Genomic DNA, 20,999 nt, shown 5'->3' on the forward strand with positions numbered 1-20,999 from the left:
GCTGAGGATACTCTGGCCCCAAAGCCTGGACTTCCTGTACCCAAGGTGCTGCCATGGGAGCCAAGTTTGCCTTTTGGAAAAGTGAGCATTGACTAGACAAAGTCATAAGACTCGCGTGTGAATTGGCATTCCTTCACACATGCTAAGCTTAACTTTGATGTTACCACTCTCGCTGTTTTGTAGCTATAATGAAATTTGGCTTCTGGGGCACTTTCAAGTAAGTGTTGGAGGGCTGATTACAGGGCTGGCAGCTCAAACCCACCAGATGCTCCTCAGAAGGCACCGAGACCACAGCTTTGGAAATGCTACAAAGGATGCTTATGAGTGAGGGCCGTGTGTGTGAGCTCACCATCCGAAAGTATGTGGATCGCTCATTTAAACATGGAAATGACTTTACGTCTACTGCCACAGTTCTAGAAAATGTCCGTCTGCATTTTAATTTTGTCTTTGCATTCTTAGGGTTTTCTGTGTCTATACTTTTTTCCCTATACAATATGACCAGAGGAAATACAAGAAGTTAAAATGCAAAGCCATTCATTTTGTTATTTATTTAACAATAAAGTAGATCAGCTATAGCTTTTTGTTATTTCTAATTCTGTTTCAAATCACCAAAGTAGCTATATTTTGAGTACAATTTCCAATTTTTCAATATGAAACACCATTCGTGGTGTTTTTGAATATTTTTATTAATACTGTTATTCCAAAATGAATGTACTGAAAGCCTACTTAAGAGTCTGCAAGTGAAATGTGACTGAAGCTGCCTAAAATAATGCTTCTGAAAAGTAGAAGCAATGACCGAATGAGCATCTTGAATTCAAATATCTTGATCTAATGTTCAATATAATCCTTTTGTGGCTCAATTTAGGTTACAGGTTATAAAAACTGCCAAAGTAAAAAAGAATAAATCTATTTTTGGTGAACTCTGACTAGAAACCATGGGTTCTAGATTTTAGTTACAACAAAGTGACTAACTCTTGTCAACTTTTGTTTTTAAAAAATGCTTTCTGTTTATTAGTTGATAGAGAAATGAGACAAACAAGTGCATGCCTTAATTTTGAACTGGCATCTGCTTTGTCTTGTCTTCTTAAAAGTTTGCTAAATTCAGACTTCTTGCCATCAAGTCGATTCAGAGTCATTGCGACCCTATGACACAGGTAGAACTGCCCTATGAGTTTCCAAGGCTAACTCTACGGGAGGAGAAAATCTGGGCTATCTCTTTGGAGCGGCTGGTGCTTTCAAACTGCTGACCTTATGGAATAACGTAACCACTAGGCCACCAGGGATCTCAAAATATTGATGAAAGGACTGCATAAGATCAGTTTGGCTATTTAACTGGTGGGGCAGAATTGAAAATTCTTGATATTTTTAAAAGCTTAAATACAGCTTTTTAAAAAAACACAGCTTTTAAAGCTGAGTAATGAATTCTATTACAAGCTAATGGTGTTGATTGAATTGCTTCTGATCATAGTTTATCAGTGAATTGCTCATAGTAAACCTGGGGATGGGGGTGGGAAGTGGGAGTTCCATTTAAAGATAAAAACACCTGAAGCTTCCCATTAACTTCAAGAAGAAAGTAGAGATCGGTTCCTAAATTTGGCTGCTGAAATGTTAAGGCTTGAATTCTAGGTTGAAGCAAGAGGTTTTGTCTACAGGGACCCTTTAGGGCCTAAACAAGGAATTTTCTTTATCACCCATTCACCATCACATTAGCTGTGGAATTCGTCACTCTGGTGCTGATTTTTATTCTGACACCATGTCCCATGGGAGCCCTGGGGAGCATATGGGTTTTCTGATGAGACACTGAGAATTAAAAAAAAAAAAAAACCACTTTCTGTGTTATGGCAACTTCACTACTTTACTTTCTACAGTTAGAAATGCCTGGTTGGGTATCCTCATGTTTGGGTTACTCGGAATGACCCGGGGCAGGAAGGGGGTGGGGTGGGGGTGTTTGTAAACATCTTCATGCCAGTAGCCTCAAAAGAAGTTTCAAAGTGAATGAGTGACCCTTTCCCAGACTGGATGCTGCTCGGTCTCTGCACAGAGACGCTTAGCTTCGTTTGTCTTCCCTGCAGATGATCGAGGATGTTCTCGGGGAAGGGTCCGTCTCGGCCAGCCGCTTTAGCAGGTGGTTTTCCAACCCCAGCCGGTCAGGAAGCCGGTCCAGCAGTCTTGGGTCAACACCACATGAAGAACTGGAGAGACTTGCAGGTAAAATGACATCAGATTCTACTTTGGCTGTGAACTTGACCCTTTTCCAGCAGGATTCAGTTTACCGTATGTACTCGAGTATAAGCCGACCCAAATATCAGCCGAGGCACCTAATTTTACCACAAATCTGCATTAAAAGTGTGCTGGAAAACTTGGCTTATACACGAGTATATACAGTATATTTATTAGGGGTCAATTCGAGTCAAAGGACCTCTTGATTGTGAAAACCCTACTTTGTGTCCTCTTAATACCTTGTTTAATTGAACCCATTAATTCTGAGTGTGTGTGTGTGTGTCACATTAGGTTTGGAGCAGGTCATCCTCTCTCCTGCGCAGAATGCGGGGAATTACTTTGCTCCTATACCACTGGAAGATCATGCTGAAAATAAAGTGGATATTTTAGAAATGCTACAGAAAGCCAAAGTGGACTTAAAACCTCTTCTCTCCAGCCTTTCTGCAAATAAGGAAAAGCTTAAAGAAAGCTGTAAGTATTCATGAGCTTCTGTTTTAGGTACTTGGGAAAGCTTGAGTGTTCGGGCTTTTAAGCAGCTTGGTTAGCCTGCTGCAATGTCATCAAAACTCGAATTTATGAGTGTTGTTTAATGTTCACACCAGAAGCTCATTCTATCAAACCATCCCACCTCTTTGAAGATCTGATCACTGTTCTTCACAGTTCATTTTCTTACTTGGAGCTTGTTCGTAATACAGTAGTCCCTCCCCAAATTCATGGTTTCAGTTACCCAAGCAGGACTAACACGATCCAAAAATAATAGCCCAGTGCTGCACTGTTTGGGTTCCTGTCCTAGGCGCCTGAGCAGCATCCCCAGAGGACACATAAAGCGCGGCTACACGTGGACCTCGTCCTGCGGTCTCCGCGCCGGTGGTTTGTTAGGTGCTGTGGAGAAAGTCCCAGCTCATAGGGCTGCATGTACAAGGGAACACAACGTTCCCTGGTCCTGGCCGTGTTCACAGGGCTTGATGTGTTCCCCTGTGTCAGTCCGTCTCGTTGAGGTTCCTCTTTCTCACTGTCCTCTCCAGAGTCGAGTCCCTCCTTAGAACATAACCAAAGCAAGACAGGGTCTCACCAGCTACACTGGCTGTGCTTCTTTAAGACAGGTTGGCTGGTTCTTTTGACTGCTGTTTCCATAGATCTTGGTTGTGGGTCTAAGTAAGATGGGGCTTCCACCAATTTCGTGGAAAAATAGAATGACAGGCTTTTCAAAATTTGAACGGAATTTTTTGGGAAATTTTAATGAAAATTTTCCTTTTTTAATTAAATTTTTGTAAACGGAGGGGAAAAGATGGAGTTTTTTCTTGAGTCTTTTCAAGTTCCCTCAAAATAAAATCTAGTCATTTTAGGTTTGGTGTTTGCCACTTAATTAGAAAGCACAGAATTCAAACCTTGTTCGGGCTGAGCACCTCTTGGTTTTTAACTACCTTCACTTTGTCTGTTACTAATGTTAGCCTATTCTGACAGCCTTGCTTGTAGCTGTAGGACAAATTACTCGTACGGTGACCATAGTGGTAGCCAAAGAGGATTTCTGCCACGTTATCTTTTGTTGGACCTAATCTGGATTTCTCAACTTTTCAGCACATTCAGGGGTTGTGCTCTCAGTGGAAGAGGTGGAAGCAGGGCTCAAGGGCTTGAAGGTGGACCAGCAAGTAAAGAATTCCACTCCTTTCATGGCAGAGCATTTAGAGGAGACCCTGAATGCTGTCGCAGGCAGCCGGCAGCTCCCACAGGACGGCGATATGACTGCTTTCAACAAGCTAGTGAGCACCATGAAGGCAAGCGGGACTCTGCCCTCACAGCCCAGAGCCAGGGTGAGTGCCCGCCAGAGCCGCCCTTCTCTTTCCCGCCCTCTCCCCGGCGCTCCGCCACAACAGAGATTGCACAGGTCCTTGAGACTTCCCCTGGCCCTTAGTTATTGCCACGCTACCTGTCACACAGCAAGCCAACCTGTGATTGATATGTGTGTACCATGACAGTACCGAGATGGAAACATTAGGTAGAGAATTACCTTAAATCACCGCCTAAAAAGACAGAAAAGTACCTTCTTCTAAATTATTCAGCTACATAAATTCACAATATGTTTTAATCATTTTTTTAAATCATTTTATTGGGGGCTCGTACAACTCTTATCACAAGCCATACGTACATCCTTTGTGTCCAGCATTTATTTGTACATTTGTTGCCCTCATCAGTCTCACAACATTTGCTTTCTACTTGAGTCTTGGTATCAGCTCCTCATTTTTTCTCCTCCCTCTCTGCTCCTCCTTCCCGCCCGAACCCTGGATAATTTTTTTTTTCATGTCTTAGACTGTTCAATGTCTCCCTTCACCCACTTTTCTGTTCTCCGTCCTCCGCAAATTCACAGTATTTTTATAATAAACACACACCTCTGAATACCTGGAATTACCTGTGTTGAGATAGTTGGCTGTCACAGTGTCATTTCTAAGGCATCTAAGGTGATTTTTTTTGAAGACAAAACATTCTTTTAATTTACAAATGATAAAAGTTGTGACTCCAGCCCTTTAAAATGTTTTTCACACGTGAAGTTGGGTTACAACGTGTGGCACACACATACTGATCTTTGACGTAACTACCAGAGATGGCTCTCAGCCACATGCCCCGTGTCTCGCTGTCACCATTTTCGTAGTGGCTACATTGTAGCAGATTTTCTAGTGAGTTTTGTCCTCGTCCCCCTCCCCCCCTTTCTCCCCGTCTGGCACATTTTTGTTTGGAAGCTGGTCAGTCAGCCACGAAGTGAACTGCAATAGCTGTTGGCCTCATTGTGCCTTGTGCCCAGGGAAGGCAGTTGAGTCGGACTTGCCTCATTTGATCAACAGTTACTAATGGAGACTCCAACTTACCTAGGTCAGACAGATGTGCCTTTATTCCTGGCCTTAATAGTAGCAACAACCATTTACCTCAGAAAAGAGACATCTGGTTCTGAAATACATCTTTATGTCTTTATATCTGACCACAGTTACAAGGGAATGTCCGCAAATTGCCCACAAAAAGACCTGTCAGATAGAAATGCTCTTCAATGAAGACCAGATGATAAGACTGTAAAATATTCTGGCCTTCTGTTACCTTTTTGTCTTGGTAAATGGGTGCTGATTGCTAGCAAGTAGCATCTTCTTAATGTCAACGATTAAAACAAGGGCACAGGTAGTTCACTTCTTGAAACTTTTGAAAATTTGTGACCCTAAATTGTGAGCATGGCTATTTTGAAGCTGGGGTTCCAATGCTCTCCAGGATAGGTGGGAGGAGAATGAACCTCAAGGAGATGGCTGGTAAAACTCAAGTTGATGTTCGTAGCTAAGCATAAACCCAACTTCACCTGTGAACGAAAGCAACAAGGAAATTAATGTAACAAGTGCACAGGTATTATCCTAACCCAAGTCCTAGTCTCCTTCTAAAATCAGTGTCTTTAGTTTCTGCTGCTGTGTGTGTGCTATTTCCTATCTGTCTCCATTTAATTACATTATGTCATCCCCAAATTGGACATACTGACTCTGTCTAAACTCCACTTCAAATGTAATTGTCGACTTCATCCTCCCAGTGTATATAGTAAGCTATGTAGTTTAAAGGTAGAATTAAATGACTCTTGAAGACCTCTGTTATTAACATCATCTGCATTTAGCTCCATTTCCAAAACGAGCAATCAAATACTTGGTTAACTTTATTCTGTTTGTTATGCCCCAGGAAACTGCCAGAAAGCACTTCCGGCCGAGCTCAGCGGGTCAGGTTTGGGTCCTGAGGCATACGAGAGTGCAGCGTTAGGAGCAGAGTGCTGCTGAGTTAGGAGTAGAAGTAGAAGAATTTTTCCCTGCTTGTCAAACCCACTTTGAAACAACATTTTAAGAAAGAACAAAGTTTAAATTCCCCGACATCTAAAACTCAAAAATGTAACAACTTTAAGTTAAACATTGCATATTGTGTACCAGGTTTTGTAGTCCCATCTGTGGACCTCACACATAGCTAGGATTGCCTCAAATTAAAATGTAAATGATAAGATTTCCTACTTGTAGTTTCTTACAACATCGACCTTTCCCTCTTGTTGATTGGGTTTTTGTTTGCTGCCTCCTTTTTCATTGGAAACAGTACAACAGCTCAGTGTTGCCTCCCAGGATAAGACCATGTCTGATGGACGTTGCTCGCACGAGTCTCGTTCCTAGTTCATGTGAAGCGAGTAGAACAAGTTATAGTTTTCTGTGACTTGAACATCGTAATGCTATTAAATGTCAGCTCCTGGGGTGAACGTGGAGGTTGTACTTCTTGTGGCCCCCAATTAATCTAGAAGTTAAGTGTGTAAAAAAGGTTAAAACCAGTTATCCTTTTACTTTGCAGAGAAATCTTGAAAGCCATTTGATGTCCCCTGCTGAGCTTCCAGGCCAGTCTGTCCCTAAGAACATCCTGCAGGTACTTCACAATCTTCTAGTAAGGCCTGTGGTCTTGCACTCTAGGAAGTCCTTGCACTCCTTGTGGGGGTGGTCCAGATTTGGGTCTTAGAAAATGGCAAGGGAGGATCTCGGTTGCTTGTGCTCTCAATTGGGAGGGTGGCCAAAAGAATGGGATTTCTTGTTGCAGGTTTGCGATTTCTCTGGGACATAGATGTAAACCTGTGTTTGTAGTGTTAGCCTCGAGTAAATGCTACTCGCTGAGCTTTTAGAGAAGTGTATTGCAGGCACACGTCTCATCCCTCAGTGGAGCATGAGGGGGGCTCATCTGTAAACGGACAAAAACGTCATTCGTGATCCATAAACCAATAGCCTCTTGATTGGCAAGGAGAACTAGGTTTATTCACATAAATCATGCCTTTCTGCTTTCAGGAACTTCTGGGTCCACCAGTTCAGAGACCGGTTTCTTCTAATCTTCTGAGTGGCCTTATGGGGAGCTTGGAGCCTACAGCATCTTTACTGGGCCAAAGGGCACCCTCTCCGCCCTTGTCACAGGCATTTCAAACTCGAGCAGCCTCGGCAGACTACCTTCGCCCTAGAATATCTTCACCAGTTGGTAAGCAGCCTTGTGCTAAAGTCCTCTTCCACCTCTCTATGGTCTGCCTCTCCCACCCTGAGCAAAGGGTATAGTTGTCCTGTACAACAGGCAAAACCTTTTTCTCTTTTATTAAACATCTCTGAAGAATTTAAAAGATGTCCAGGAAAAAAGTGTTTGTAAGTTTTTTGGATTTCCCCCCCCCCACTGTGGGAGAAAGTAAGTACATCAAGTTTGTGAGGCCGGAAGACCAGCGAGAATTATCCAGCTGCCCTTCTACACTCGGATGTTCATGTGGTCCATGATTTCTCCCCTGAGATGGCTCTAAGTTGGCTCTAGCACTCTGGCTATAGTATTTTGGAAATTAAATCAAAAGTTAATATGACTTCCGCGATCGTTCCATAAACGTAGAGCTGAGAGGCATACCTCTGCACCTCACCGACGAAGTTGTGGGCACTCGGCGACAAGAGGTTGTGTCAGCAGAGCCATGGCTGCTTTGTGAGCCCTGATGGTTAGCGGCTACATGTTGTGCTCACAGCCACAGGGTGGAGATGCAGAAACACCAGCTGCTCTGAGGGAGTAAGAAGTGGCTTTCTGCTTGTGTAAAGAGTTAGTCTCGGAAACTCACATGGGCAGTTCTGCGTCCTTTAGGGCCCTGTGAGTCTGAATCGACTCAGCAGCAGTGAGTTTTGTTTTTGATGTGGTGCCTACTTTTATTGTGGCAGAAAATAGGCGCTTTTTTTTTGGTGGAGCCAAGAGGACCAATGAGAATTTTAATTTAAGGAGCCCTGGTGGCATAGTGGTGAACATTGGGCTGCTAACCAAAGGCCACTAGTTTGAAACCACCAGCCACTCTGCGAGAGAAAGAGGAGGCTTTCTGTGAAGAATGAGAGTCTCGGAAACTCACAGGGTAGATCTGTTCTGTAGGGTCACTGTGGCCTACAGAATTTGTTTTAGGGTTTTTTTTGTAGTGGTTACATGTGGATCAGACAACCCACAAGGTCAGCAGTTTGAAACCACGGCTGTTGTAGGAGAAAGACCAGGCTTCCGACTCCCGTAAAGAGTGCGGGTTGCTCTGAGTCAGAATCGAAGCGGTGGCAGCGAGTTTGGTTGGCGTGTCGGTGGCCGGCAGAGTGCAAGCCCACGAGCGGCTCCATAGGAGGAGACGGCGCGTTCTACTTGTGTGGAGGGTCACGGTCTCCAAAACCCACTGGGTTACTTCTGCTCTGCCCTACAATGACTCCACTCATTGGTGATGAGTTCATTTGGAGTTTGGTGTCCCTGTGGGTTAGATGTTTTGTTTTCTGATGGCTGGTCGCCCTGTGGTTAGGCAGGGGGCTGCTTACCTCAAGGTTGTTGGTTCAAACTCCCCGTGAGCTAAAGATGAAGTGTCTGTTCCTGGAACAGTGGACATAGTCTTGGAAACCCTGTGGAGGGTCACTCCTAGTTGGAATTGACTTGATGGCAGTAGGTTCTTTGTTCATTGGCTAATTTGGACCCCTGCTGGCATAGTGGGTAAGTGTTTAGTTGCTAGCCAGAAAGTCAGCAGCCCAACCCCACTCTGGAAAGACTCCCTTTCCATAAGGACTTAGTCTTGGAAACCTATGGTTCTGCTCCATCCCCAACAATCGTGGACTTGGTGTGGGTGTTTGGTGGCGAATTCAGAATGTGCAATGAAGAAGCAGCTCCTGGAAAGTCGTCTTAGCGAAGTGACCTGCACAGAATCTCCTAGGCCTCGCTGCACTACTTCTCATCTGCCAGCTGAGCTGACCCTTGCCGGCCACCAATTTAGATTCCGTGTGCGACATCTTCCCAGAAAAAGGAGGCCAGTGAAGAGCGTGTGAACCGCAGAGCACCGGTCTCTGCTTTGGGGCCAACCTTTCGGGTGATAACAGGTCAAGCCACCGACTAGAGCAGCTCTTTCTCTCCAGTAGAGGTCTCTGCTTCGTGGGGAGGCAGACTCACCAGCAGTTCGTCAGAGTGGTTGAGACCGCATGGCCAAGAGCCCGGGGAGTAGTCACGGTTTCCAGAGTAAAGAGCAGCAGCGTGCGTCAGTGATCGTGTCTCTCAGGATGACACTTACAGGTCCTGTAACTTTCCCAACAGGTTTCCCACCAGGACCACCTCAGCAGCTTCTTGGCGACCCGTTCCAAGGCATGCGCAAGCCCATGAGCCCCATCACAGTTCAGGTCAGACCAAGCTCTTTCTCAAATGCAGTTCATTGCTACCCTTCAACCTCCTTCTTGCTTGTGGGAAAGCAAATTGCTACACTACTTGGAAGTGGTTTTTTATATTTCAAAGTCAGTGAAGGCTAAAACTTGCTGAGCAACTAAAGTACACCGTCAAAACTCTACTCCGTGAACGGCAGCACAAGTTAGGCATGAAGTAACTGAGTTCCCCAGCTGCTGCTCACTAAGAAGCATGTATAGAAAACTAATGTGCGAGGGTGGTGTCCAATCACTCTGGCTTCACATGTGGGGTCGGAGGAGAACACAAATCGGTGGTCAAGGCCAATGCCTCTGAGGCTGGGGATCAAACATGTCTTCCAACCCTTCACCACTGCTGACACTAACCCGTCCTTCGCATGGCTTTCTGTTTTTCTCCGCTGGGTGTGATCCTTTGTTTCCATCACCGCCCAGAGCTCACAGACAGTACTCAGTTAAGGGTGTATTAGAGGAGCGACAGGCTCAGGAGTGACTCCGGATACAGGTCTTCAATCAGGATAGCCTCTTAGCCGAAGTCCTGCAGGCACACCCAGCCCCTACAGCCCCTGCCTTGCTCAGGCAATGGTCACAGAGCTCTTTTAGCTCTCCCAATAAGTGCTCAGAGGTGCTCCACTCCACCAGAAAGCCTCTTCCGAAGGCACTTGGCGCTAGTTCTGTGGGTCAGCAAACTGTGCTCGCCTTGATTGAGTGCAGGGACACCCCCCTCTGACGAGCAAGCCTTTACCCAGAGGCACTCACCGTTCGTGCTCAATGCGATGGAACGCCTGTCTCATGCCCTTGGCTCTGCTATTGTCATTTCTCTGGTCTGCTTCTTGTCTCTGACATCACAGCTCTGTTTCCTGAATTGAGGTTTAGCACAGGTATTTTTTGCCTGTAAACAGCCCACTCTTGGTACTTCTTTTTTTATTTTAGTGAGATCTCCCTTTCTGCCTCTGCGATGGCACATTTGCCGTCTTGCTATGTTTAAAAACTGACCAATCCCTTTTTTAGGGTTCCTTATACCTTATTTGCATGATCCCACCCCACAAATGTGCCGTGTATTTTGTCGGCTTTGGCAAGCTGTCTAATCCCCTTGGTGGGCCCCAGCCCAAGCACCACACATGTGTACAGTCCTCATGTCAGTTATTTAGTGGGTATGAGAAAGACTGACTGGAAGTGCAGTGTGCAGAGGAGCACGTTGACTGTCATTCTGCTGACCCTCCGCTCCTGCTTCTGTTTAGCAGATGAGCCAGCTAGAGTTGCAACAGGCCGCTCTGGAGGGGCTGGCCTTGCCACATGACCTTGCAATGCAGACAGCAAACTTCTACCAACCTGGTTTTGGCAAACCACAAGTGGACAGAACCAGAGATGGATACAGAAACAGGTAAGTCACTGATTTTACCCATGTTGGGATTAGCTCAGATGTGCAGAATAGTGTAGTCCTGTACCAGCGGTTCTTGACCTGTGGGTTGTAATCCCTTCGGGGGTTGAACTGCGCTTTCACATGGGGTCCCACAAGACTATTGGAAAATATATAACTATTTCACAATATATAATTACATACTGTTTTGTGATGAATCACTATGCTTTATTTATGTTCAATTTGTAACAATGAAAATACATCCTGAGTATCAGATATTTACATTACAATTCATAACAGTAGTAGAATGACAGTTATAAAGTAGTAACGAAAATGATGTTCTGGTTGGGGGTCCCCCCCACATGAGGGCTGCGGTGTGAAGGAAGGAAGTGGAGAAGTGCTGCTCCGTACTGTCTGTCGTGCGCCACCTCACTGCTGCCGGCACAGCAGGGATGCAGGAGGGAGGAGGGGGTTGGGTGTACTAGAGGGCCATCGACTTGCAGCCTAGGATGCTTGCTTGTACTCTTGATTTATAAATTACTAGTTGATTCCAGTTTGTTAATTGGTGACAGGGAACTATTTCTGCCTGTCCTGTTTTTCTCACCGCTGGAAGTAAATAGCTTACCAGTCTTCTGATAAAGGGTTTTGATAGACACAGCTAGCATAGGCTCCTTGTTTGCTGTTGTGCTTAGGAGATAATGGGAAGCTAAAGTTCTCCGGACTTCCTCACCCTAGGCTCCATGTTGAGTGATGGCCCCACTCCAAGATGGAGTTTGATTGGCTGATCAGCAGCAGATTAGTGACTTCTTTGGCCTCCTGTTCTTTATGTTAGTTATAACAAGTCGTAAAATGAATCTATAATATGGAGAAGAGATAGCAGTATTCTTCCTGTTAGTACTGAGTACAAGACAGTCATCTTGTTAACAGTGGGGAGCCCTCCAGGTGTTCCGGCCAAACCTCTCCCACAGTGACCACCTTCCTTCTCCATTTCAGCACCCAGCTGTGCACTCCCTGCACCCTGCGTGTGTGTGGTCGAGGCACCACACTGTGTAGCAAGAAGTGGCTGTGCCACGGTGCCAAGTCCGTGCCTTCCATAGGCTTAAGTTTGAGAAGTTACTTTTCCTAACCTAGACTTGGTTCACGTACACTCCTAGGCACCTTTTAGTTTGCCACTTTAGATTTATGCACTTTTCCTCCTTGACCTGACCAGTCGGCATGCTAACCTGAGCAGAAAGAAGCACTGAGACTAGGAACCACCTCTACACAGGTGTAGCTCATCGGCGGGGAACCTCAGCTTCAAGATTGTTGTTACTGAGCCCCCTCTCCGTGGGGTCTCTGGACAGTGTGATGTGTTACCTGACATCCACTGTCTCCATAGGTGACTTTCTGTCCACATCCAAAGTTCTGATTGAGGTAGATGGGGTGTAAATAACTATGTTTTACCTAGACTGAAAGATAGGCTTTTAACCTGCGACTGGATGGGCGCAGAGGAAAAAGAGCAGCTGATACCAAAGGCTCAAGTAGAAAAAAAAACTTTTTAAAATGATGTACATATGTACAAATGTGCTTGATCCAATTGATGTATGGATTGTTATAAGCGCCCCCAATAAAATGATCTTTTTTTTAAAAGCCCACGAAGAAATACTAAAAGGGGACTTGAACGTTCAACGCTAGCAAGTGAAGCCAGTGTTGGCTGTGGCTTTCGAGTCTTACATCAAGTGGGAGGACTCGTGAGGGCCCCCAACCTTAACCTACTTCATTTATTCATTGTACTTAGCTTGCACACGATTCTGTCTTCCTGCCTGCAGTACAGTAACCCATCTCCACCCACAGCCCCAGGTGTGCAGTCTCCAAACCAAACTCCAAACTGCCCCTTTGAGCTTCTGAGACTCTCACTGTACGGGAGCAGAACGCCTCGTCTTTCTCCCGGTCTCTATACAGGCGGGGATTTTTTCTTGTCTTGTTCAATACTTTACCACCACCACCACCCCGCGCATACACCAAGTACAACGCATAGTAGGTGCTCAGTTGTCTGTTTATCAGAGTGAACGAATGGCAGGCCATGCAGTGACCCAGATTAAGGGGTTCACTTCTTCGCCCTCAGTGGAGCATTGGGGCCTAATCGGTGCAGAGGAGGAAGCCTGGAGTTTAGGGTACCCGTTTGCTGCTGCATTCGCTTCCAGAATCACAGACCCCATGTAGACTTAAGTATCTGTGCACAGGTTTGACTTCACTGGAGCGCAGGCACGCTGTCAGTTAGCCAGTGACTCAGACAGGTCTTTGTCCTCCATCAGCTGTTGGAGAGTCTGTACCGTTGTGGGGCAGGAGGCCACAAGTATGTTGTTGCAGAGGATTAAAACCCGTCTCACGTGCAGAGCAGGAACGGTGGCGAGTGTTGCACATCACGTAGTCCTGACCCCACGGGAACGCTCGGTTCTCTCTCGGCTTGAACCACAGGTCGTCAGTTCTGTGGCACATGCTCCTTGCCCTCTGCCTTTCCCATTCCTTCTACTGGCGTTACGAGGCTCCACCCTATAGCTTCTTATTGCTCAGCCCCATCTTAAACTGTATCCAGTTTCTTCAGTAGAGTAGCCTGTCATTCCCTCAGGCCTTCCTTACCCCGGTCTACCTAGTTGGTGCCTACTGCCATGGTTTGCCCAGGGCTGGTAAGTATCGCCTACACTGGACTGAGAGCTCTTGGGAAGAGTGGAACTTTGTTTCGTTACGTTTTGCCACCTCTTGGAGGTGAAAGTGAGCTGGATAAGGGAAAGGTGTTGAATTCCTAGGTTGACTTTAAGTATCATTTGGTTTTAGGTCAAGGACTTAACATTTGCACAGCTTGATGATCAGATTGATGCTTGCTTTCTTCACAGGCAACAGCGAGTGACCAAGTCGCCAGCAAATCATCAAGGGCATCCCTCTTCGCCTGCTCCCTCGGCCTCCGTCACAAGCATGGTCAGTGACCTTTAGATTTCTCCTGGTGTGCTTACACCTGCAATATGCCACTTGACCAAGATGTCCTTGAGGACTCCCTCTTCCGTGGCTCCCTGTTTGTTATGGACTCCCCTTTGCAGACAGCCTGTTTGGAGTCTACTAAAGCCCCTGTAGTAGGGAACGTGTGTCCCAGTGGGCAGGGCACACAAGTTGATGTAGCACGTTCCAACAAATGAACAGTCACTTTGCAGGGAAGACAAGGGTAAAGGACAGGAGGCGAGGCTAGAAAGGATAACGGGTTGGACCGTGGTGAGTTCAGTAGAACATGCTAGGGGGTTGACATACCTTCAGAGAGGGGCTATGGCTGGGACAGAGGAGTTTGAGTATTTTTGGTGGCATGTCTGGTTTTACCACTGGCTCATGTATCAGGACCATGAAACACAGGTGTACTCTCCACAGAACGTTGGCATCTAGTTGAGGCTGACAGACAGGCGTACTGTGTGCATAGAGAATCTCAAGTGGGCCTTCTCACCAACTACCTTGAAGCAGTCTCTAGAAGTCACTTTCAATTCCTAATTCATACCCTTTTCTCTTGTCATCAAGGACTCAAATAGAAAAGGCCGCATGCAGAAGAAAACTGTCTAAAATTTATACACAGTAAAGAGTTGGGAAATATCCCCAAACAGTGAATCCTAAAGGCTAAGGAGACCTTTAACCTAATGTGAATTTTCCGATAGGTAGAAAGGGAACCATCAGGAAGTAGGGAATACGTTAGGTTCTGAAGTTGTCTCTGAAATGTCCTTTCCCAAATGTCCTAATGCCAGGCTGGGAAAACGGCTGAGACAAAGGCTGCATCAGCAGGTCCACCACCACCACAGACACAGGTAGGCTGAAGCTTGGAGCCAAATCTAGGTTTTGATAAAAGTAACCTGGGGGCCTTCCTCTTGGTCCCAGACTGTGTGCTGCTTCTAGCAACAAGAGAGCAGACTGTTGGCGTCCCCAGAAATGGGGACAATTCACCTGAGCAGCTTGGCCAGTTAATTCTGGATGAAGTAGGAGAAGGCACTTGGCGAACGTGTTGATGCTGATTGTTTTTCTCTGCAGCTTTCTCCGTCCTTCACCCCTACCTCAGTGATTCGAAAGATGTACGAGAGCAAAGAGAAAAGCAAGGAGGAGCCAGCCTCTGGGAAAGCCGCTCTTGGTGACCATAAGGAGGACGCTCAGAAGGCCAGTGAAGGTACTGCAGTGGTTGAGGAACGTGTGTGACGGAGAGCGCACGGGCTTGACTTGATTCTCAGCAGAGCTCGAGCGCAGCCCTGACAGTGGGATGCGTTGGGCCAGTTGTTTGTGGTTGCTCCTGTGAGGTGCCAGTGAGCCAGCTGGCTCCAACTCCTAGTGACTCTTAACACAGAACAAGCCCTACCTGGCCCTGCACCATCCCGCCCCCACGCCCACCCCTACTTCGTGTGAGCCCATTGTTTTCCAGGGACTGGTCTCCAGATAACCTGTCCAAGTGTGTGAGGCAGAGTCTCACCATCCTCACCGCTAAGGTGGCACCTTTTCCAAGAAGGAGTCACCAGTTCTGGCAAGCCACAGTACTGTGTTCTTAGCCAGCAAGTAACTCAGATGCATCGATTCTAATGCGGTGCCCCTGGTCATTGCCCGACTTTCGCATGTGTATAAGGTGATTGGGTCAGGCACACCTTAGTCCTTAAAAGTTGCATCCTTGCTCTTCAAATATCTTTTTAAAAATCTTTTTAGCAGATATGCCAGTGCCATATGTTACTTGATTTCTTGGCTGCTGCTTCCATGAACATGGATCCCAGTACAATGAAATCCTTGGCAACTTGAGGCCTTTCTCCATGTATCATGTCTATTGATTCCATTGTAAGGATTTTTTTTAATCGTTTTATTGGGGGCTCGTACAACTCTTACCACAATCCATACAGCCATCCATTGTGTCAACCACATCTGTGCATGTGTTGTCGTCATTTTCAAAACATTTTCTTTCTACATGAGCCCTTGGCATCAGCTTCTCCTTTTTATCCCCTCCCTCTTCCACCCCGTTGTAAGGATTTTTATTTGCTTTACATTGAGCTGTAAACCACACTGAAGGCTGCAGTCTTTGATCATCAGTAAGTGCTTCAAGTTCTCAATCTTAATAAGGTGTTGTCACCTGCATATTGCCTTCCTGTAATCGTCTTAGATTACTCGACTGAGTTAGACCACTAGCCTGATAGCCCAGGGTCACTTTATCCATAAGTAATCTGGGTTGGAAAGATGGTACGTATAAAGGCTTGAGCTTTTTAAAAGTTCTGGCCTTTCGAACATCAGGGCCTAAGGCTTTTCTAGACTGTAGCAGAAACACTATTCCAGCAGGGATGATCATTGATGGCCCCAAGCATCCTGTTGAAAGATCAAGCAAGAATTGTGAGCTTTTTAAGGAGAGGTTTGCTGTACTGGGAGGCCAAGTGTTAGGATTGGTTTGACAAAATGAAAATACTTTGTCTGGTTCCTTACAGACAACCTGTTGTCATCCAACCCCGTGTCCAGTGCTGATCGGGACTCTTCTCCCACGACAAATCCCAAGATGCCAACCTTGCAGCGGTCTTCCTGCTCTACCCCACTGTCCCAAACCAACCGTTACACCAAAGAACAAGATTATCGACCTAAAGCAGCCGGGAGGAAAACACCCACCTTGGCTTCCCCAGTTCCAGGAGCACCTTTTCTCCGCCCTGTCCACCAAGTTCCCCTGGTCCCCCATGTACCAATCGTTCGACCTGCTCACCAGCTTCACCCAGGCCTGGTCCAAAGGATGCATCTTCAACAGCATCTTCCAAATTTGCTCCAAGCTGGTAAGTTTCTGACCTGGCCTGGCATAGGTCTGTGGACCAGCACTAGATTATGAAATGTTTTAATCCCCAGAAAAGTTGTGATGGATTCTTCTATCTCATCTAGTGGGCAGTGGGTCCAGCCCAATCCATTCCTTTGTTAATTAAGATTAAGTACCTAGCTCAAGCCTTCTTGATTCTTAAATAAACCTTTGAGTCAGCCAAACTGTGAATTCAAGCTTGAAAATAATTGGAAGACTAATACCCCTCAGCAGTGTCTTTTTTATCCGCCTAACAGGTATGCTTCCACCAGGGATGGACCTGACACATTTACAGGGCATCCCTGGCCCAATCCTGGGTCAGCCTTTTTACCCTTTACCCGCTGCTAGTCACCCTCTATTAAACCCTCGCCCCGGGACACCTCTGCACCTGGCTATGATGCAGCAGCAGTTACAGCGCTCAGGTAAGCTCACCCAGGGGCTACCTAAGCGGGAAGCTTTCGGAACATTCCTAAGAGAGGGGTGGAGTGACAGCTGAACATCTGTAACCAGAGAATTGCATGGAGGTGCCCCCTCCCCCCCCCCAGTGAGATACTGAGCTTTCTTGTCTTTCGAGGGCAGTAGTTGAAAAGAAGAAAGGAGGGGGCTGGTAATAAAGCTGTGGATATGCACTGGCTTCCTTCGTCCTTTGCTTGAGAGGCTGAGAGTACCTTGAACAGCGGGCCAGCAGATGTTCTCCCACGCTAGATGTCTCGTCATCCAGGATGTGTTCTAAGTAATCTAGATGGATCCTGGGTAGCTTAGTTTTCCAAAGAACTACTGTTATCTGATTATATTTCAAAGGAATTTCCTAAAGCCAGCTTAGAAAAAAAAGTCCCTGATGGGTGAGGGTTTTACAAAAGCAGGCCATAGTAAAGAGCTGCCGTTCCTTCCTGTGTGGTCATCTTTCCTCTTTATTCCCCAGTTCTGCATCCACCAGGCTCCGGGACTCAAGCAGCTGCTGTTGGCGTTCCCGTTACCCCCCAGAATGTGCCCAGCAGGTCGGGCCTGCCGCACGTGCACTCCCAGCTGGAGCACCGCCCTGGCCAGAGGAGCAGCTCTCCGGTGGGCCTTGCCAAATGGTTTGGCTCGGATGTGCTGCAGCAGCCCTTGCCTTCTATGCCCGCCAAAGTCATCAGTGTAGACGAGCTGGAGTACCGGCCGTGAGCCGGGCAGGCCTGCACACCGAAGCAAGTCGGGCTCGCTTGGCTTCACCACGTCGGGTTGGTGTCTTGGCTTTTACTGCGGCACACTCTGGCGAAGCTGTCTGAGGGCCTGTGGGTGCTCTGCATTATGGTAGAAGGATCTCAGAACCAATCGCGTGGAGCCTGCGGTCTGAACACAGGAGCAGCACTGTCTGGATCCTACTAACCGTCTTTCTTTTTTGTAAGATATGTGAATGAAGGGTTGGTGTCCTCACCGAGAGGGCGGCACCTAAGGGTTCTAAGGAAATAAATGTATAGACCCTTATGTACAGACTTGTGTATAAACAGCTTTTGTATATACATAGAGGATAGCTTTTTTGAACTTATACAGCTGTACATAAAAGTAGCTGATACTAGTTAAGCCTGTGTCAACAGTTGGATTTTTTTTTCCACTTGTACATTTGGGACTTTTTTTTCCCCTTGGTTGATTAAAGTTGCATATGCTAAGTGTGTGAATGAAGTCAACAGCAGCATTGTGTTTTATTTGCTCCCGTCCACCATGTCTCCAGCCAGCTCTGCTAACCATAAGGCTTGGTACATCAGAACAGCTCTACACAGAGCCCAATGCAGGGGTCCTCAAACGTTTGATACGGGGCCAGTTCACTGTCCCTCAGACCCGTTGGAGGGCCAGACTATAAAAAACAACTCTGAACAAATTCCCATGCACACTGCACATATTTTGAAGTAAAAAAACAACCAGGCCAAAACACCCGGCCGGCCGGATAAAAGTCCTCGGCGGGCCAGTTTGAGGATGCCTGGCCCAGTGGGTTGACGTAGGCTTAAACTGGGCTGATCCCATAGATACCGAGGTGGCTAATACCATGTGCAGTTTCCAATAATAGAAATTTTCTCATTGGTGAATCGTGAGAAAGGCTTCCCCCCACCCACTCTTCCAACCCCATTTGCAAATTCAACAGCAAATCATATTGGGGGCAAATTCTAGGGGCCACAGAATTCTTTCAGTCTGTTCATCTTTTTTTTTTAAAAAAAAGTATGGAACGCTTCACGAATTTGCCTGTCATCCTTGTGCAGGGGCCATGCTAATCTTCTCTGTATCGTTCCAAATTTTAGTGTATGTGCTGCCGAAGCGAGCACTGTTCATCTTCTTCTATGGTCTGTTAGCCGTGTATCGCATTCTTCGGCTCACATTTCTGGCTTTTCATTGTTCCCCCCAAGTCCATAAAAGGCACTGGAGAAAAGTCTACCTGAGACTGCAGGGTCTTGAGTCCCTTCCGACTGAAGGTTTCTCATTCCCGCTTCTGAAGGGATAACACCAATTTTGCAAAATCCTCAAGCCGGAGTTCTTGATTTGTCCATTTAAGGTCACAGAAGGTCCTCTTGACTTCACACTGTCCTAACACCCAAGCTAGCGAGCAAGGCAGATTTTGACTACAAGCATAAAAGCCAAGTTTTGAGCGTGTGAGTGCAGGAGGGAGCTGCCCAGCAACTTCCAGCAACACAATTAGGTAAGTCCACCTTTAGGCAAAAACAACTTTGTGGATTGAGCATGAGGTCACTTTCTACCTAGTAGTTCTCTTTCAAGTTTATTAGGACCCCCCCCCCCCCTTTACTGTCTTTCTCAGCATGCCTCCCTCCACTTTAAAGTAGGGACCCTATGGTCAGAATCCTTGCAGGTCAGAATCCTTAACAGTTCCCAGTGATGGCAGCAAAACACAGGTGTCTGAATCCAGTGCCACCTTCCCTGTGAGTCCTTTCTCTTACTCCTTCACTTCTAATTGCTGGTACCATCGGTTTCTTCTTGAACTATCGGATACCAGCTCCCCTTTGTCCCTCCCCCCCTCCCCGGAACCCTTATTACAGTATGTAGCATTAATTCCCTTGAAACAGCAGTAGTAGATACGAGGCAGAGGCTGGACAGGAGCTGCCAGTAGCGGCTTGCTTTTCAAGGCGGAAGCTTGGGGGGCACACATGAACTGATGAAGCGGAGCCTGCCGGGAATAAGGGAGAAGTGGTAGGAATATCTGCATACAGGCTTTAGTGAAACAAACAGTATACACGCTAAACTGGAGGTCAGGATGGGGCCAGGTGAAGTGAATGTGCAGTCTTCTAGGAGCCAGTGATACGTGGTAGCTGATACAGGATGGGTGAGGGCAGGGAGCCCTGTCTGTAAAGCAACTTTGGGAAATCTAACAGGTCTAGCAGGTTTTATAAACAATCTTGGTTAGAAGTGGAAAGTGTTAGAGAAAATCTACCTGTAACAAGTGGGGTCAGGTAGGTGGGAAAAGGAAAACAGCAGCTAGTGCTTGGGAGCTCTGTTGAAAAAGAAGTCAGAATACCCTGGAGAGTGCTGCTGGGCTGTGCCCAGAGAAGCAGTCTACTGCCCCTCAAGCCCAGCCACAAGCACAATACAGGAAAGGTGATGCAAACATCCTGGGATGGGCAACAGGACGTTCAATCCTATTCCCTAGACCAGTGGTTCTCAACCTTCCTAATGCCATGACCCTGTCTGTAATACAGTTCATGTGGTGGTGACCCCCAACCATAAAATTATTTTTGTTGCTACTTCATAACCGTCATTTTGCTACTGTTATGAATCGGGTGACCCCTGTGAAAGGGTTATTAGACCCCCAACCACTGCCCTAAACCAAGGGCTGGCTTAGGAACATGACTCCCATTTAAACCATGAAGCACCGTGTCATTGGAAATGGCTTCTCCAGAGACAAAATTCAGCCCTTCTTCTTTACTGGATTCTTCAGGTTAGGCAAACATCTTCATTGTCACAGGTAAGGCAGCTTACTGGCAAAGCCAACCACCAAAGTAGCCAGCTGGAAAAAACATGGACCCTCAGTGATCAAAGAACCACCTGGGCTGGAATCGTAGGAAGGCCAATTTCCTTACTTTCTAGCTGATTATTAATTGTTGCTTGGTAAGTACTAGTACTTTAGCTAATTAATGGCATGGAATACTGGGTTGGCTTAATTAAGAAAATCCGGGGGAAATGGAGCTATTCTGTGACAACCAAGCCAGTCTAGGAGACGTGCACGAGGACAGAGGCCTTCGCTGGAGGAAACCACTGCTTCGGCAGCTCCATCCCCAGGTGTACTCCTAATCCAGAAAGGCACCCCTCTTCTGGCACTGCCAGAGAGAAGAGAATTGCAGAGTAACCCCCAGCATTAGCACACCAGCCTGAGGGGGTCAGGGTGCCAAAAAATACAGCAAGGATTTCAGTGACCAAGTTGTCTTGCCCCATACAGTGG

At 46.6% G+C, this 20,999-nt stretch overlaps 1 protein-coding gene and 1 non-coding gene across 7 annotated transcripts in view; one reads left to right on the forward strand and one right to left on the reverse strand.

Annotated features, from left to right (window-relative positions):
* Positions 1-18,234, forward strand: part of EIF4ENIF1 (eukaryotic translation initiation factor 4E nuclear import factor 1) — a 52,715-nt gene extending 34,481 nt beyond the window's left edge. For 3 of the 6 annotated variants that reach the window (XM_075533859.1, XM_075533860.1, XM_075533864.1), the window contains exons 8-20: positions 2,073-2,208; positions 2,512-2,691; positions 3,799-4,031; positions 6,565-6,636; positions 7,047-7,230; positions 9,316-9,398; positions 10,655-10,797; positions 13,647-13,728; positions 14,532-14,591; positions 14,812-14,944; positions 16,230-16,562; positions 16,837-17,001; positions 17,502-18,234. In XM_075533859.1, the coding sequence (XP_075389974.1) occupies positions 2,073-2,208; positions 2,512-2,691; positions 3,799-4,031; positions 6,565-6,636; positions 7,047-7,230; positions 9,316-9,398; positions 10,655-10,797; positions 13,647-13,728; positions 14,532-14,591; positions 14,812-14,944; positions 16,230-16,562; positions 16,837-17,001; positions 17,502-17,743 (2,046 nt within the window). In that variant the 3' untranslated portion in view covers positions 17,744-18,234. The remainder of the gene's footprint in view (positions 1-2,072; positions 2,209-2,511; positions 2,692-3,798; positions 4,032-6,564; positions 6,637-7,046; positions 7,231-9,315; positions 9,399-10,654; positions 10,798-13,646; positions 13,729-14,531; positions 14,592-14,811; positions 14,945-16,229; positions 16,563-16,836; positions 17,002-17,501) is intronic. The other 3 variants (XM_075533861.1, XM_075533862.1, XM_075533863.1) reach the window with 3 other exon arrangements.
* Positions 18,235-18,768: 534 nt separating this feature from the next.
* On the reverse strand, positions 18,769-18,876 carry LOC142429988 (U6 spliceosomal RNA). Its single transcript, XR_012780482.1, has one exon. It is a non-coding gene; the product is annotated as a U6 spliceosomal RNA (small nuclear RNA).
* Positions 18,877-20,999: the final 2,123 nt, after the last annotated feature.

The sequence above is a fragment of the Tenrec ecaudatus genome, chromosome 16 (assembly GCF_050624435.1).
Source record: "Tenrec ecaudatus isolate mTenEca1 chromosome 16, mTenEca1.hap1, whole genome shotgun sequence".
In the NCBI taxonomy this organism is placed as follows: domain Eukaryota; kingdom Metazoa; phylum Chordata; class Mammalia; order Afrosoricida; family Tenrecidae; genus Tenrec; species Tenrec ecaudatus.